The 19,118-nt window shown below is 47.3% G+C and overlaps 1 protein-coding gene across 1 annotated transcript; it reads right to left on the bottom strand.

Moving 5' to 3' along the window:
- Positions 1–1,582: 1,582 nt before the first annotated feature.
- On the bottom strand, positions 1,583–2,413 carry LOC115461516 (growth arrest-specific protein 1-like). Its single transcript, XM_030191374.1, has one exon. It carries the CDS (start codon positions 2,411–2,413, stop codon positions 1,583–1,585), a length of 831 nt encoding a protein of 276 aa, XP_030047234.1.
- Between the last annotated feature and the right edge of the window lie 16,705 nt (positions 2,414–19,118).

Genomic DNA, 19,118 nt, shown 5'->3' with positions numbered 1-19,118 from the left:
TATTGTGGTTCAGAAGTTAAGGCAGATTTTGGTGGATATAATTTATATCCTTAGGTTTCTATTTTGAATTATTTGTCTTTTGTATCACTCTCTTCCTCCCATAATGTGATCTTTTTATTTTCTAAGTATCTTTCCTTTTTTTACGATTATCTTAAAATTATGAAAAACAAGCAAACAAAAAACTAAGCCATTTTGACTAGTAAAATTAAATAGCTCGGGTAGTATTATATTTTCGCAAACTATTTGGAAGTTGGCTTCCTAGGGCTAAATACTTAGTAACTAATTTTTTTTTTTTTGTGGGGGGGCTGTAATGGTTATATTTAATTCTATAGTAAATTCTACTTGTTAACTGCCTTTCAATGTGTTATTATAGCATTAGTATTAAAATGTTATGGAGCCCTATGTGCGTCATACTCATGTCAATTTTGAGCTACTGCCCAGCTACTGAGTGGCCCGGGCTGTAATTTCATTTTTTACGCACGTCCACTGAGTGCGCCGGATATTTTCCAGCACATGGCAGTAGCCGGGCAGTAATCGGCATTGTACACACATAGACCATTACTGCCCAGTTAACACGAGAGACTTTACTAGGCCAATGGGTGGCAGTAAGATCTGAGGCCCAAAATGGACATGCACCAATTTTTTATTTTACCGCACGTTCATTTTCGTCCCAAACAAAAAGGCCTCGTTTTGCAGGTGTGCTGAAAAATGGACCTGCGCATGTCCAATACACGTGTCTACACCAGCGCAGGCCACTTTTTGGCACACATTAATAAAAAGACCCCTACATTTTTTTTTTTTTAAAAGGAAAGGCAATTCAGTTACTTAAAAAAAAAAAAAAAACAGCCTGTCTCTTCCATTCCTTGGCTTCATATGAAAGTCTTAATCCATTACTTGCTCATAAATCCACTTACAGGCTTGCTCTGAAATAAATGACTGTCAAAAACTATATCAATCATGTAGTAATTCCCCTGAATCTATAAGCATGTAATTAAAGAAAATACATGACTATGAATCTGTACCATTTCAAGTGCATCCTTACCTTTACTGGGTCCAGTCTGTGCAAACATAATAAGAATCCAGTATACCTGAAGCCAAAATTGGCTAGCATTTATTAAAAAATCATCTGTAGAAAATTACATCATCAAACAATAATCTGTACATATAGACAAATGTACATAAAGCCATGATAAGGGCCAAATTATAACAGCATTAGTTCTCTGTATTCTTAAACAAATTCTGACGCCCCTTTCACACAGAATTAATGGGTAACTTTTCAAGTATGGCTCAGTTTCATTCGGCACAAAGGCTCCCAGGCACAGTGGTTGTACCGAATCTTCCTGTTGCACTGATCTACTAACATCTTTTGGGTCAGTAACAGTGTAAAATTTTCCATTTAGGTCTGGCTGGAGTCCATGAAAGAAATCCCCAGTAGCAAACTGGAGCAACTCTTGGACCAAATCTTCATCTCTGAAGTATAAAATGTAATTTGTGGGGCTAAAGTCTGTATCCATAGCCCAAGGTTTAAGAAGTAAAGTATTTCGCTTCCTGTGGCTAGACGAGGGCATTTACAAGTTGAACTTTAGATAAAGAGATGGCAGAACAGCTGGAGCAGTAGCACAAGGAGCAGCAGTGTGGAGCCTAAGGACTCTGGAGGAGCTGTGGAGCGAACTTGCGCATGGTCCCCACCTGCCCCCTTGGGCTCCGATGCCTCCTCAGGCCCCTCCTCCTCATCTTCCTCCACTGCTTCCTCTTCCTCTTCCTCAGCGGGTTCATTACCTTCGTCCTGGCTGCCCAAGAAGCAGAGGCGACCCATGTTGCCCTTCAGCACCTCACAGAAAGGCCGCTCCACGCCATCACATATGCAGTGTGCAAGACGTGGGCCTGGGGGCGTGGCAAGCAGCAGGCGGATGGTGTGGCGGCAGGCAGCTGTGCAGCGTCGCCCATTGAACAGTTGCCCGCAGCGGCTCAAGTAGGCACTGAGGGTTGTGCCACACGCGGGCTCCTGCTCACAGCGTCTCCGTGCATCCATGCAGCCCAGGCCAGCTGCGGCAGGCCTTGGCAGGCAGGGCTCGATGACAGCCTTCAGGTGCCGGCAGCGAGCATCTGTCCCACACTCGCAGCTCTCCAGGGCGGCACCGGCACGCGTTTCATTGAGGCGCACGAGAGCCCCAATGCAATGACTGGGACAGGACGTCGGGAGGTGCCCATCTGACTGCAGCACCGGCTCACAGGCTGCCTGGTATTGGCCATAGGCAGAGGCACAGGTGGAATCCTCCTGGCAGCGTAGAAGTGTCTCCCAGCAGGGACCCACTGAGCCTGCCCCAGTGCAGAAGAACAGCCAATGCACAAGAAGCAGCCAGCCCAGGGCCCCAAACCTCTTGTTCCCTTCACATCTCCTGCACCTCCTCATTGCACTTTTGCAACAGCCCCCATGCACTCTACTCCAGCTCCCTAAAGCTGAAGAGCTGCTGGGCAGGGGCACGACCCAGCCGGCACTACTCACACCCTCTTGGGCTGGATTCCAGTCTCTATAGCACTGATCCGTCCTCTTGGAATCTTCTAGGCCTCTGCCACCATCTCTGGGTTCTGAGTCCAGTTTCTGTAATAACGATCAGACCTCAGCAGTCTCTTCCCCTGTCCTCTGTGAAGCCAGGACTATCTCAGCCCTGTTCAAGTGTTTGTAATCCAGCTGCGCCTTCCTGGACCCTTTAATCCTGTCCCAGTTGGGCCTGAGATTTGGAACTGTTGGGCTCTGTGTGTCAGGGCTCACCCTCCTCGTCCTCTGTGCAGTGGTTACTCAACTGGTGTCCTGTCCCCTGTGCACTCTCTACGCTTCACTGCCCAGCCGGTCCCTTGGCAGAAAGGGGGTTTGTCCTACATGCAGGAGGGTGGGGGGAGGGAGGGGGCTTCATTCCCACACTCGATGCCTTCTAAACTAGTGCAGCTGCTATTGTTTTTCCTCCTCTTCTTCTCACCTCCCCTCTGCACTTGGAGATCCCAGATGAAAATGTTATAAATACTGTTACCCCCCCTCCCTCCTTTATAAGCACAGGCAGCCTGTGTGGTCCTCAGGCATTCCCACTGCACCAAGCAATAGTATAGAGGAGCCAGGGGTAGCCGGCACACCAGGGGCCATAACAGTGCCAAGTGGTAGGTGTGAGCTGCCCCTTCTTCAGGAATAAAGACTATAATCTATATAATGATATAATACAGATACACACAGGAAATCAGACCACTGCACTAGTAACTGGGGATCTGAGCGAGGTTTGCCACTGGTTAGACAGCAGAGACTGGTTTTATGCTGAGGTTGGGTTTGGAGGGGGTGGGGGCTGCTTTCTATTCTGGCTCCTAGTGAAAGGAGAGAATAGCATTTTCTAGCTGGGTTCACCCCTTTTATGTTAGATGGGCCGTGCAGTGGGCTAGAACTTTTATGCCACAGAAGATTGTTCACGCCTTGCAGCCTGTCAATGGGGGCTTTTCTTACACTGCATCCATTTTACAGCCACCTCCTTCACAAAGCGCTCTTGAGAACCCACAAAGACCAACAGTTCACTCCATTTCCCCTGGCTGCTGAAATGGAAACTAACTTGAATTGCCCCTTCCCCCAGCCTTTTCCCCTGGAGTCAGGGGGGAGGGTCTGGTAGATTCCCCGGGATCTTTTGACAGCTAGACAATATTGCAGCTTCTAAATCCTAAAGTGAGGAGGGGCAATAGGCGCTTGGACAAAAAAGGGAGTCTGACATCCCAGAGAAATAAACTTTGATAAAAATAGCTAATAAGTTGTTCAGGTACCTTTTTTTTTTTTCCGAGCTCAGGGAAGCCGTTTCCTAATTTGTACAACTTTTCCTATTCAATCTTAAACATGTTTTCACTGTCCTCTGTTTTGATATTGTTAGAATTTATTTTTGGTGTGGGATGTGTGTGTGTTTTAACAATTATACCAGGTTGTTAAGAGTGGAGTGCTGTTAATCCACATAGTAGCAGTTGAACTGCAGGCATGACCTAAACACTTGTAAGCAGATTGCCAGCTTTTTAAGATCATAATAACATTTTGAAATATTTGTGTTTGGAGTGCTGCTTTTCCTCCTCTTCTTCTGCATCTTGAGGGAGGGGATGGAGGAAGTGATTGATTTAGGGTCAGGCTCTTAGGCTTAAGTACTATTATTTATTTATTTAGATTTTGCTCACGCCTTTTTCAGTAGTAGCGCAAGGTGAGTTATATTCAGGTACTCTGGATATTTCTCTGTCCCAGGAGGGCTCACAATCTTGCAGGCAGATGATCAAAAGCAAATGCTGGCGCTAGAGGCTGTTAGCGCCATACTAGTGCCGGTGTTTGCTACCGCCCCATGATCAGAGCCCTCGAGCGCGTGAAACAACGCGCTCGAGGTCTCTTAGCGCAAGTAGCCTGCAAATGCATGCTAATCAGCGCTTAACGCATTCATCCTCAATGATCAGCATCCAGCGCGCCAAAGATTGGGTCGCTGGCTGCGACAAGCCCTACGCCAGCTCCGAGCTGGCGTTAGGGTTTGCAGATCATTGGGGAGGAATGGTGAGCCCTGTCCAGCATGCATTTGCATGCTGGCAGGCCCCCATTCCCTACTACTACTACTATTTAGCATTTCTATAGCACTACAAGGCATACGCAGCGCTGCACAAACATAGAAGAAAGACAGTCCCTGCTCAAAGAGCTTACAATCCCCCCTACAGCAAACCTGCCAGCGAGGGCAGTTGAGGACGTCCAAATTTTGGACGTTTCTGTGACGTGGCAGTTGAGGACGTCCAAATTTTGGACGTTTCAGCAATGGGCAGTTAAGGACATCCAAAATTGGATGTTTCTATGAGAAAGACGTCTTTCTCATAGAAACATCCAATTTTGGATGTACACTACTGCCCCGCCACAGAAACGTTCAAATTTTGGACGTCCTTAACTGCCCCGTCGCTATACCTCCAACACCCCCTTGAAATTTGGCCGTCCCTGCAACAGGGCAGTTGAGGACGTCCATCTTCCGATTTAAAGATGGGCATCCTTCTCTTTTCATTGATCTCCAGCTCAGACCTGTCAAACAAGTGCTGGAGGATTGTGCTAAGCACATGCTCAGGCACAATTCTCCCACACTTCTACCCCATAATCAGAGATAATTGCACTGCTTAAATTTGCATGCATTATCTCTGATCATAGGTCTAATTAGAGCGCTGTTTGGAACAGCACAGGGCTTTTGATCATCTGTCTGTAAGTTTGTACCTGAGGCAATGGAGGTTTAAGTGACTTGCCCAAGATCACAAGGAGCAGCAAGGGATTTGAACTGGCCACTTCTGGATCACAAGACCAGTGCTCTAACCACTAGGCCACTCCTCCACTCCCCTATTAGAATTACTCTATTCTTTGACTGCACAGTGGGGTTTGATAGATCAGTAGCTGATATGCAGCTGCATAAAAGCGACATGTCAGTCCGGATATGGATGTGATGGGATGTGAAATAGTGACTCAAGACAGTGGTTTTTTTGGGTCACCTCTAGCTCTTGTGCTGTATGTAACAGTAAGGGAAGATTTACAGTATATGGCTGTGTGTATGCTTCCCCTTACTTTTCCTAATAGTACTGGTTGGTGGCTGGCAGCCTTCTTTTCTGTCAGCCAGTAAGAAGAGTGAGTTGTTGGTGGATTTCTCTAGCAATCCATCCCAGCATTTTGTCTCTAGGCTGTACCTTTGAACTGCTGTTTCCCCCCCCCCCTATGTACTTCTTGCACCTGTTCTAGTGCATAAGGTACTCGGACCTTCTGGCACCAGATCCTGCTAGAGGGTAAAAGCAGTTTCTGATAGTGACTGGGAGGGACCCTAGAAGCAGGGGAGGAGTTGGACCTTCTGAAGGGGTGTTGCTAGTGGCAGTAGTGTACTCCCCCGAAGAAGATTTAAACTCTAACTTTGCCCCCAAAATTTGTCTTTGGAACCTCTCCTGCCACTGACTGACCATACCTGTCAAAGGAGAGCCCCATTTGTGCCAATATGCCTGTAGCTGGCCCCGAGACAGAGAGAGAGAGAGAGAGAGAGAGAGAGAGAGAGAGAAATTGAGAATCAATCCATCTACACGGCTGCCGAGAGACTAGGCTGGGCCTGGGGCAAGGCCTCCCCGCCTCCGCCCCCCCCCCCCCGCTGCTCCCTGCCGCTCCCCCCGCCGCTGCCACCTCCCATCTCTGCCACCCCCGTCGCTCCCCCATCCCCCGCTGCCGCCCTCCCGTTCAGGGCCGGTCTTAGCAAGTGCGGGGCCCTATGCAGACCAATTTGATGGGGCCCCACCCTAGCCCTGCCCCCACCCTAGCTCCAGGGCCGGCTACCCCTCCCTCTGAGTTCCCGGGCTGCTCCCTCTGAGCTCCAAGGCCCCCAGCTCCAGGGCGTTCCCCCCCTAGGGCTCCCAGCTCCAAGGCCCCCCTCCCTCCCGGTCATTTTTTAACACCCCCTCCAAAATCCAGTACTAGGTATGCCGAGAATACAAAACACTCTAGGACCTATTGAGCAATTCTACCATACCATAAGCAGTCATTTCTACGAATCACACAAAGAAAAGGAAAACATCTTAAAACACTACAGTGAGCACTAGAACATCAATTCACCTATTGTAAAATGAAACCTGACAGAATAGTACAGATCATCGATCCTGCACAGTCAATGCCAACTGAAAGCCATGTCTTTTTCACAAACACAGATACACCCTAATCCACTATAGAATAAGTACTAATATTTAAACTTTCTATTTAGACAAAAATTAAACTGAACCCCCAAGATGCCAGACTCTGCATACAATTCAACACCACAGAAACAGAAAATGACCCCTAGTACTGTGCAAAATATAAAGACAGCAGATGTAAATTTGAAAAAACTAACAAATACCAATCACCACTTTACAAATTAACAAATAGAAATAAAACAAATACAGAAAATAAAATAATCCCATTTTATTGGACTAATACATTTGGCTTCCAGAGGCCAAAATCTCCTTCCTCAGGTCAATACAGTATAGTACTGTTACAGTATCCTATCCTGACCTGAGGAAGGGGGTTTTCTTCTCTGAAAGTTAAGTCGAAATGTATTAAAAGTAGTCCAATAAAAAGATTACCTTATTTACATATTCTATTTATAAACATTTATTAACACAGCTACAATACTATATCCTAAAGCAAAAAAATAAAAATATATATTTTATTTACAGTTTGTTGTCTCTGGTTTCTGCTTTCCACATCTTCTTTTCACTGTCTTCCTTCCATCCAGCATTTGTCATCCAGTGTCTGCCCTCTCTGCTGTCCCCTCCATCCAATGTCTGCCCTCTCTCCCTGCGCCTTCCATCCACATCTGCCCTCTATCTCTGCCCCTTCCATGATCCATCCACCATCTGCCCCTGTCTGCCCTCTCTCTCTCCCCCATCCATTCACTGTCTGCCCTTTCTATCCCTGCCATCCACTGTCTGCCCTTTCTCTCTGCCCCTTCAATCCACAATTTGACTTCCCTCTCCCATCCATCCGGGGTTTGCCCTCCCTCTCGCTACCCCATCCAGAATCTGCCCCTCTCTCCGCCCCTTTTTCAGTCCCCAGTTCCAGCCCCACTATCCCACCAGTCCCCCATTTCAGCCCCAGCCTTTTTCTCCCACCAGTCCCGAGCTTCAGCCCCCCAGCCACTTCTCCCTATCCCGTTTTCAGCCTCCAGTCCCAGTACTAGCCCCCTTATCCCACCTACCCTCCTTTTCAGCCCCCAGTTCCAGCCCACTTCATCCACATGCCTTGTATTAGGGCCCCCTTTTCAGAACCATTCTCCCACCTGACCCACGCATGCCCCATTTTCCCACCAGCCCCAGGCATGGCCCCCATTTTCCCATATGGCCACTTCTCAGACCCCAGTGCCTGCCCCCTTCTCCCATCCAAGAACCCCAGTCCCCTCCTCACCCGTCCCCTTTAACCATCCAAGAACCCCCTCCCCACCCTTCTCCCATCCATGAACCCCCTCCCCACCTCGGTCCCCTTCTCCCATCCAAGAACCCCAGTCCCCTCCCCACCCATCCCCTTTAACCATCCAAGAACCCCCTCCTCACCCCCTTCTCCCATCCATGAACCCCCTCCCCACCTCGGTCCCCTTCTCCCATCCAAGAACCCCAGTCCCCTCCCCACCCATCCCCTTCTCACATCCAAGAACTCCCTCCTCAGTCCCCTTCTCCCATCCAAGAACCCCAGTCCCCTCCTCACCTGTCCCCTTTAACCATCCAAGAACCCCCTCCCCACCCTTCTTCCATCCATGAACCCCCTCCCCACCTCGGTCCCCTTCTCCCATCCAAGAACCCCAGTCCCCTCCCCACCCGTCCCCTTTAACCATCCAAGAACCCCCCTCCCCACCCCTTCTCCCATCCGTGAACCCCCTCCCCACCTCGGTCCCCTTCTCCCATCCAAGAACCCCAGTCCCCTCCCCACCCGTCCCCTTCTCACATCCGAGAACTCCCTCCTCAGTCCCCTTCTCCCATCCAAGAACCCCAGTCCCCTCCTCACCCGTCCCCTTTAACCATCCAAGAACCCCCTCCCCACCCCCTTCTCCCATCCGTGAACCCCCTCCCCACCTCGGTCCCCTTCTCCCATCCAAGAACCCCAGTCCCCTCCCCACCCGTCCCCTTCTCACATCTGAGAACTCCCTCCTCAGTCCCCTTCTCCCATCCAAGAACCCCAGTCCCCTCCTCACCCGTCCCCTTTAACCATCCAAGAACCCCCTCCCCACCCTTCTCCCATCCATGAACCCCCTCCCCACCTCAGCTTTAGAAATGTTAAGTAGTAGTCTCCTTCCCATTTGAGAACCCCCTCCCCACCCTTCCCCCCACCTGAGAACCCCCACCCCACACACCCTTGTCCCATCTGAGTCCCCCCCCCCCCCAACCTACCTACTAGCTTTGTTCTCCGGTCCCCACCACCCTCACTGGCTTTAAAAAAAGACTGTGGAAGCGCCAGAGGGACAGGCAGCGCCTCGTGTCTGCCCTCCCTGCTACTAAAAATGTCTTCGACGTCGTCATTGGGCCTTCTCACATTGAGTCCCGCCCACCCTCGCGGTAATTGGAAGTTACCTCAGAGAAGGGCAGGACTCAATGTGAGAAGGCCCAATGACGACGTCGAAGACATTTTTAGTAGCAGGGAGGGCAGACATGAGGCGCTGCCTGTCCCTCTGGCGCTTCCACAGTCTTTTTTTAAAGGTAGGACAGGGTGGGAGCAGCGGGTGCAGGGCACCCCCCACCCGCTGACAGCCGGGGCGGACCGCCCCCACCACTCCGCTGTCGCGCGCCATCCGAGGGAGGGAGGACTGGAACTCGGGCGGTCGGGGCGACCTTAGGCACGCCGCGCGGGGCCCCCCTGAGCGCGGGGCCCTATGCGGCCGCCTCGGTCGCCTCGCCTTAAGACCGGCCCTGCTCCCGTTGCTCCCCCCCCCACCGCCGCTGCAGTCCGTGGTCTCACCTGCCTGCCTCCACGGCTCCGGGCCCCCTGCATACAAGGTGGCAGTCGCAGATCGCCTCTCTTCTGGCCTTCCCTCCCTGTGTCCCACCCTCGTCTGATGTAACTTCCAGTTTTCACGAGGGTGGGACACAGGGAGGGAAGGCCCAAAGGGAGGCGATCTGTGACTGCCACTTTGAATGCAGGGGGCCCAGAGCCGAGGAGGCAGGCAGGTGAGACCGCAGACTGTAGCGGCAGGGGGGAGCGACAGGGGGCAGCAGCGGGGGGGGGGGGGCGGAGGTGGGGAGGCCTTGCTCCGGGCCCGGCCTAGTCTCTCGGCAGCCCTGAGGATGGATTGATTCTCTCTCTCTCTCTCTCTCTGACCCCGGCGCCGGGCCCCGCTTGGAGGCCTGGGCCCGGGGAATTTTGTCCCCCCCCCCGCCCCCCCTCTCGGTGGTCCTGTCCATCTATACCAACTGGTTAGACAGTAGTGGCACTTGCAAGAGCAAGGATTCAGAGACTGGGGAAACTGATAGATCCGAAACACAGTGCTGACATGCTATAGTGAGAAGGTGTGGGGATCCTTGTCACCCCGTATAGGGAAGGAGAATGCTTGGGGAACTCAGCCTTGCCACCCAGGCAGCCCATGGGACCCTACATCTATGGCAGAGTGGAGGGAAATCTAAGAAAAGGAGAGTAACATCTTGTACTGTAGCAGGCAACAGCAGCAAAGGCATTGGTTAATGTGTGTGACCCTCACCTTGTTCAAGTGAGACATTTTTCATCTGTTCTTCATAAATTGAAAGTGCAGTACAGTTCCAGTTTTTTTAATGTTACTTTATGGGGATTTTTGTGTGTGTAGAAGTTTGATGCCTTGCTTGCCCAGCCCTCCAACCTTAAGGCTGGCCCTGACCCTGATCCCACCAAATAAATTCTTTGTGTACCCCTACTCCTACCATCCCGGACAGTGACTAGGCATCCGCCTAGCTCACCTATACTACCAAGAGGCTTACATAAATGGTGCCCGAATAGGGACATTAAAAGCAAGCAAAGAAGTGAAAACTACATCATATGAATGTAGAGAAATGATTTTTAAAATTTTTTTCCACTTTGGCTTACAAATACTGAAATGGAACGGAGCTAAATTACCTGGCCACATGGACTGGATTTCTCTGGCACAGAGCAGGTGGGAAGGCAGCCAGTCAGCCCAAAAAATTCAAACCAGCAGTAAGAGCACAGTTCTGGACTGTAACTCTGTGTTTCTGGGTGTTGAAGATGGAGTACAAAGGATCGTGACTGAGGAGAGGTACAAAGGAAAACCTGAGTGAAGAGTCCCGTGAGTGAGACACTTGTATCTTGAACCAACACTGAGAACGAACAGGCAACCAGTGCAACTGAATAAGTAATGGAGATGCATGATCCCACCGCTTAGCTTTGCATAAGAAACGGGCAGCAGAGTTGTGGAGAGTTTGAAGGCGACGGGAGAAGATAGACGTGAATACCACAGTAGGCCGTGCTGCAGTAATCAATGCAAAGAATAATAACAAAAGCATGAATAAGTGTATGGAGAGAGGAGAAGTCAAGAGAGTGATTGATAGGCCGGATCCAATGCAATCAATCAAAACCTTTTTTGATAACTTGGGAGACCTGACGATCGAACGCTAACTTGGAATCAAAAATAATCCCGAGGTAGAAGAAACCGGGGTGATAGGTAGATTGACCAGATGCAGTGGAATGGAAGGAGTACAGAATAAGTTGCCACAAACTAATAATAGAAATACATAGAGAAGAACTGAAATCCCCAAGCAGTCAGACTGCAGGCCAGTGGCATAGCCAGTTGGATAATTTAGGGTGGGCCTGATCCCAAAGTGGGTGGGCAGAAAAATTTGTCCTTACCCCTCCCCCATGCCCCTCCATACTCAACATAGGAGTACCTAAGCTGGCAGGGATCCCCAAGCCCCACCAGCCAAAGACCTCATCCTGGCCAGAACTCTTCCAACCTAGTTAACTGGTGGCAGTGTCCCCAAGCCACCACCACCACCTCCCACGCATGCTCAGTTTTTCATGCATGCGCAGGGGTGGGGCCAGAGGGGCAAGCGAGAGTGGTGTTGGCTTGGGGACACTGCCACTGACTGCCTAGGTTGGAAGGGTTCTGGCCAAGAGGAGGTCTTTGGTTGGCAGGGCTTGGGAATCCCTGCCAGTCACACTAAGAGAGCACCAATTTTGGGTGGGCCTGAGCCAAAGTGGATGGGCCAGTGGGCCCACCCATGTATATACCTCTGCAGCACGTAGTGCAACAACAGAGAAATAGGAGGAGATGCACTTTCTCCTGTGCTGTGTAAAATATAAAGGTAGCAGATAGAAATTCGCAAATCTGACAGTCCACCTATAGAAATAGGTAGAAGCTGGATCCCCTGTATCTTGCCATATCTGCCTTAAATAAAATCCATGGGATCAGCTGGTTTTTGTTTTGACTGTGCAGACTAACTGTTCACACCAAGTTATTGTTTGGATTGCACTAACAGATCTGGCTTTTATCCACTGACATCCATTGGAGATTTGAGGATCTGGAAGGTTAATGACAGTTCTCCACTACAAGCAAACAATTTGGATTTAAACTGGCTGTTCAGAAGGATTTCAATGTTTGAAACTACAAGCAAACAATTACCCTGATACTTTTATCAAGCTGAGCCTGCCACGAAGTCTGTAAAAACAGGATCTGTGATTTTTAATTTAAAGTGGATTTACTTAGATTTTATATAATTATTTTATTTATTTATTAGTTTGAGATCTGGTGAATCCAGCTTTAACCCATTCTCTCCAATCACTAAACTGAAAATAAAATCATTTTTTCTAACTTTGTTTTCTAATCACATTGGTCTAAGACTCTGGTTCCTGCAGTCCTGTATCTTCTCTTAGCTCTGTTTCCAGGGTCTCTGTCCATATGCCCTTTCTTTTCTCTCCTGTCTTCTTCTCTTCCTCCCCTACATTCACTTGACACTAATCTTGCACGTTCAGCTTTTTTCTAGTGATTTTTCTACCTTTTTACCTTCTCATATTTTACCTCTCTTTCTCACCAGTTTTCAAGCTGCCTCTTTTTACTACTGTAGCTTTCCATCTCTGTCTCCTTCCCCCATCTTTCCGGCTTCCCTCTCTATCTCGTTCCCCAGTGCTCAGTACTTCCTCTCTCTCTCTCTCCTTGCCTACATGCCCAGTAATATTCCCTCTAAGGAGTGCAGGAGTCCTCCCCCCATGTTCCTATAATTGGAAGTGATGCAGGAATATAATAGTTTCAATTGTGAAGGGGCAGGTACATCTGCTGGGAATCCTACAGAACTTGCCATTAACTGTTTAAGCCGTGATATTGCTGTACCACTTCCAGTGGTACAAACACTGAGGGAGTATTGGTATTAAGCATCTCCTCCATGTTTCTCCTATCTCCAGTCTAGCATCTCTCCTCTGCTTATTTTCTCTTTCCCCCATCCCCCAGGTGCCCAGAATCTCCCCTCTGCTCCCTTTTCCTCCCCGTCCCCTGGAATCCACCCTCCATACCCAGTAACCAGCATCTCCCCCTTGCATCCTTTTCCTTCTGTATTCAGAATCTCCCCCTCTTCCCCTCACTGCAGCCATGCCATATCTTCCAACTAAAAGGCCTTACAGTGCATGTGTGCATTTAACACCTGCCATGTCTTGTCCCCTCCAACTTAGACTTCTGGTTTCAGAGGGTGCAGGCACAGCAGGCTTTGAGCAGTACAAGAGTTCTAGAAATGATGCCATTTACTATAAGGGTTGCCTCTTTCCTGCATTCTGCAGCTCCTCAAAACTGCCTCCCTGGTCAGCAAAATCAGCCCAAGCTCCTGCTCCCTGTCCGGAGAGTGAGGCAGTTAGTGAGGCAGTTGCCACAGGGGCTTTCTTGGGGCTCTTGCTGCCACCCCCAAAAATTTGACACCTGAGGCAGCTGCCTCACTCTGCCTAGTAGTAGAGCTGTCCCTGACCTCCTCTCTCTGGTAATGTTTGGTACTAGAATATTTGTGAAATTGAACTTTTCATAGCTGTTCTCTGTTTCTCTGTCTAAGGGAGGAGGGGCAAGGTGTGCGTTCTTGTTCAGAATGTACTTGGATGTCATTTATATTTCTGTACACAACAGCAAGCAACAGATACTAGAGCAGACCTGGAGTCCAAGAAGAATCTCTATTAGAATAGACCCAACATGGCCACACTTCACCAATTAGGCTGTATCGGGGATTTACAAACCACTATTCAATAGAACATACAGAAATATAAACTGTAAATATAATTAGAAAACAATTAAAATCCATGCACAAAGACATGCAGAAGAATTAAAAACATGCAATAATGAAACATAACCATATTCAAATGCTCAAAATCATAAAATCTTGGAAAGTAAAGAAATAACAACTTAAAAAATAAAAAAATCTTTTAACAAAGGACTCTTACAGTCTTTTTAAAGTAGACTCTATTCACTTTCTATCCACTTGCCTCTTGTGAGCTTCACCACTTACTGGAACTGAAGCAGGCTGTTAACAATGAAAGTGTGTGCTGAGCACTTTTAAAAATGGATTATTCTTTATCACAGTTTTAACTTAACCTCTAGATCCACACAGTACAGAGGCAATTTTATAAATCTGTTTCAGGCAGGTAAAACTCTGATTTATGTGTGTAAAAGTATGCCTAAAAGTATGCAGTGTGCAAGTAGGTATATAATTGTACAGTAGATATGCTCAGGGAAGGGGTTTGGGTGGACAAATTCACCATGTACATGCTTATTTTATAAAATACATGTGTATGAGCATAATTTACATGCCATCCTTTATACCTCCTCTTGAGCAAGCATATATGTAGTGGAGGAGTAGCCTAATATTTAATGCAGTGGACTTTGATCCTGGCAACCTGGGTTCAATTCCCACTGCAGCTCCTTGTGACCTTGGGCAAGTCACTTAGGGCCCCTTTTACTAAGCCACATAAGAGTCTACGTGAACCCAACGCATGCCAAAATCGACTTACTGCCCGACTATCATGTGGCTCTTGCGGTAATTTCATTTTCGGCATGCGTCCGATAAATAGTTTTTTTTGGCATGCATAGCGGACGTGCGCAGGTCCTTACTGCCCACATTCTTTACCGCTAGGTCTATGGCTGGCAGTAAGGTCAGAGACCCAAAATGGACGTGCGGCAATTTTGATTTTGCCACACGTCCATTTTCGGGGGGGGGGGGGAGGAAGAGGCCTTTTTTACAGGCGTGCTGAAAAATGGATTGGTGCGTGCCCAAAACCTGCGCCTACACTACCACAAGACACTTTTCAGCACGCCTTTGTAAAAGGACCCCTTAACGCGCCATTGCCCCAGGTACAGAAACTTAGGGCCTCTTTTACAAAGCCACGCTACCAATTCTCGGTGCGGCAAATGAGAGGAAGCCCATTCAATTTGATGGGCTTCCTCTCATTTACCATGCTGGGGGGCCCTTTCACTAAGCCATGTAGGCAACTATGCGTGCCCAATGTGCGCCAATTCGTAACTACCACCTGGCTACCATGTGGCCCGTGCGGTAATTTCATTTTTTATGCGTGCTGACTACACGCCGTGGAAAATTTTCTGGCGCATGACGCTGATCGGGTGGTAATCGGTATTGTACACACACTGACAATTACCGCCTGGTTAATGCGTGAGACCTTACTGCTAAGTCAATGGGTGGAGGTAAGGTCTCAGGCCCAAAATGGACACACGCCAATTTTCATTTTGCCGCACGTCCATTTTCGGCCAAAAAAGGGCCTTTTTTGTAGGCGTGCTGAAAAATGGATTGGTGCGTGCCCAAAACCTGCGCCTACACTACCACAAGACACTTTTCAGCACGCCTTTGTAAAAGGACCCCTTAACGCGCCATTGCCCCAGGTACAGAAACTTAGGGCCTCTTTTACAAAGCCACGCTACCAATTCTCGGTGCGGCAAATGAGAGGAAGCCCATTCAATTTGATGGGCTTCCTCTCATTTACCATGCTGGGGGGCCCTTTTACTAAGCCATGTAGGCAACTATGCGTGCCCAATGTGCGCCAATTCGTAACTACCACCTGGCTACCATGTGGCCCGTGCGGTAATTTCATTTTTTATGCGTGCTGACTACACGCCGTGGAAAATTTTCTGGCGCATGACGCTGACCGGGTGGTAATCGGTATTGTACACACACTGACAATTACCGCCTGGTTAATGCGTGAGACCTTACTGCTAAGTCAATGGGTGGAGGTAAGGTCTCAGGCCCAAAATGGACACACGCCAATTTTCATTTTGCCGCACGTCCATTTTCGGCCAAAAAAGGGCCTTTTTTGTAGGCGTGCTGAAAAATGGATCTGTGCGTATCCAATACATGCATCTACAACAGCGCAGGACATTTTTCGGCGCACCTTAGTAAAAGGATCCCTGGAATTGCTAGCATGGCTTTGTAAAAGAAGTTCTTAGGTTGTGAGCCCTCTAGGGACAGAGAAAGTACCTGCATAGAAGTGATTAGTAGTAATAGTACCCCTCCCCCCCCCCCCCCCCCCCCCCAAATGTGGGCAGGATTTGTGCTAGTGTTTTATAAAGACACATAAAGCTTAACACATGCTAAATGCTAAGAAGCCCAGTTTATACCTATGGGCTTCTGAGCATTTAGCGTGCATTAATTCTGTTAGTGCGTGCTAAGTTTTTGTAAAGAGACCCACAGACACTTATTGGCTTGGTAAAATAAAAATTAAAAAAAAAATAAAAAGGTGCCTTCCTACCCAATTATCCTCTATATGTCCTCGTTCCCCAGGATTTTTGCCTTGTTAGCTAAGCTGAAATGGAGTGTTTTTCAGTTTTTGAAAGTGAGAACCAAATAATTTGCAGTTAATTTTGGAAGATGAAAAGTATTTCCATTGGCTTTGTGCTGTTTTCTTCATAGTTATATTCTGTACTTTACAGGATTATGCTACCTGAAATAAATTTAGTGCACTTTCTGCTGCTGTATCTGAAAAAGTTGCAAAAAATGTCTTCCCTCATCTCATCATCCAAAGAAATTTTCTTTACCTTCTTCTCCTTAAGGGGTCCTTTGCCAAGCCGCACTAAAATGTGTCCAACACTGTTGTCAGTGCGTGGTTTTCTGTGCCCTGTGGTCAATTTTAGTATTTTGGTAAAAATGGCCTCCTTTCCATATTTTTTGGTAATGACCATGCTCTAATTTTACCATTGGCGTGTGGCCTTTACCGCGGGAGTCCTTACCACCAGGAGGCAGTAAGGTCTCCTGTGCAATGCCTGCACTAATTGGGTTGCATGTGGTAATGTGCTCGCATTAGCTGATTAGAGCAGGCTTTCCTGCTCTCTGTCCATTGGCATGTCTCCTGCGCTGAAAAATAAAAAATATTTTCCAGTGTGGGATTAGCATGCGCTAAGTGAAAAACTTCTGCAGGACGCCTCAGTGTGTCCTGTGATAGTGATGTTTTGTGAACATTAGGCCCACGTTAGGCGTACTGCACCTTAGTAAAAGGGCCCCTAAATCTTTTAAATTAAAGTTTTTGAATGTCTTTCTTTTCGTGGTTGCTCCCCTCTGGTTCTGAGATGGCTAGACTGTTTTCTCTTTTTCTGTTCACCAAGTCTATTTATAATAGCAGCTTATATTGTGTAATACAGAAGGAGAAGCCTGGCTACAGGGAACATTGGTAGCCATATTTAAAGTGGGTCTACAGTATTTTTGTTATTGTCTCTTAATTTTGCGAAATGCACAAGTTGCTGATGTTTATCTGCCGCCATACAGGAAAATATGTGCACATGTATTGGACACACGATAGACAACAGGGATGGAATTAGAACATGTTTGAAACGGTGGAGGCCAGAACAGTAATTGAACTGTGAATGCACCGAACTATGAACCTAATTGAAGGATGTGCAAAATACAAATAGATAATACAATGCTATTTAACATTTCTGTAGGTACTATAACAGTGATACAGTTTGAAGTCTTCACAATGAGCACAAATGTTCACAAGAGAGGCGATATATCGAGAATCTAGTAAACATTTAAAACAAGTTTGAGATTGGTGTAATTCCACCCCTCTTTGTGACTACCTGTAATGTAGGAGTGAAAGAGCCATGTGTGTATGGGGGGAGGAAGGGAATGTGAGATGAATACTCATGTCATTCAAATGTCACTCCACAATTGAGTTAACTTGGGCCTTACAGCTGAGGCTCTGCTGGGAGAGACCCACAGAAGTTGCCTTCATTCTTTGCATGTATTTTTTAAGCACAAATTTAATCTCTGTGTCCTAGGATCATACTATGAGCTTTTTCTAAGGTCCTACTTCATTCTAATGTATGTCAATGAGGTAAAATCTCTTCTTATAATAAGTTGGTTTATTCTGCTGAGAGAATCTCATTTTCTGCTAGTAAATAAAGTTTACGAGTATTGTGATGGTGGTAGAATAGTAGAAATTAGAAATTGCTGTGGATGGGCAGACTGAATAGGCCATATGGTCTTTATCTGCTGTCATTTCTGCTGTGTATGAACAGTGACTGTGTGACATGATGCATTTTCATGGAAATTCACATTCTCTTCAGACAAAAAGGGGAGACGCAGGCACACTGAACGGTGACGTCCTCCGGATGAACCCAGTGTATGGAAGCTCTCCTCTAGCTTAGGGCAATAGATAGACTTCTTTGTTTTGCTGCTTGAGCATGTGTGGATGTTCCTGCGTTATATTATACAATTGAGTTTAACTGTTGTTATAATTCTGCGGATGGTGTTGTTCACCATTACCCACTTCACCTATGTCATGCCACAGTTTTCTAGTTGCTTAATTTATTTTTTCATTTCAATAGTTATACTTCAGACTTATTTGGCTCACAGAGGGGTCCTTTTACTAAGGTGCACCGAAAAAGTGGCCTGCGTTGGTGTAGATGCGTGTATTGGGCGCACGCAGGTCCATTTTTCAGCGCGCCTGCTGAAAAATTCCTTTTTTTGGGGGGGGGGGGCTGAAAATGGACATGTGGCAAAATGAAAATTGGCGTGTCCATTTTGGGCCTGAGACCTTACTGCCACCCATTGACTTAGCAGTAAGGTCTCATGCATCAACTGGGCGATAATTATCAGCACATGTACAATGCTGATAACCACACGGTTAGCACTGCGCACCGGAAAATAAAAAAAATTTCTGGTGCATATAGCGGACGCGCGTCAAAAATGAAATTACCGCCCAGGCCACACGGTAGCCGGGCAGTAGTTCAAAATTGACACATGTAGGATATGGGTACATGCCTATGTGGCTTAGTAAAAGGGCCCCAGAGACTATACAAATGAGAGAGGTACAGTTGTTATCAGGTCGGTTTTTACACCTATTATGGATATATTCTTCTTTTCCTAGGATTCCACAATCATATTGCTGTCTGTTTATCTTTATGTATGGTTTATATGCAAATACAATATACAAATAATTATGTTATTCATGCCTGTAAGGTTGACTGATATTCTCCTTAATTGATTTTGTAATTATTATTGTTGAATATTCATTGGGTCAAGAATATGTACATGTTTTCCAAAACGAATAAGGGTACAGATAAATCTAAGATTATACTTTTTTAAGATAACAAGTGGTTCTCAGAAGAAATGCTGGATTGTCCCTAAATTGATATCATTTTCATAACTAT

This window comes from Microcaecilia unicolor, chromosome 1 (assembly GCF_901765095.1).
Source record: "Microcaecilia unicolor chromosome 1, aMicUni1.1, whole genome shotgun sequence".
Lineage (NCBI taxonomy): Eukaryota > Metazoa > Chordata > Amphibia > Gymnophiona > Siphonopidae > Microcaecilia > Microcaecilia unicolor.
The sequence above is the reverse complement of the archived record's forward strand: the minus strand, read 5'-3'. Positions and strand labels throughout refer to the sequence as shown.

What these genes read in the sequence shown, in the direction of transcription:
- LOC115461516 (XM_030191374.1), bottom strand. Translation starts at nt 2,413, where the DNA reads ATGAGGAGGTGCAGGAGATGTGAAGGGAACAAGAGGTTTGGGGCCCTG.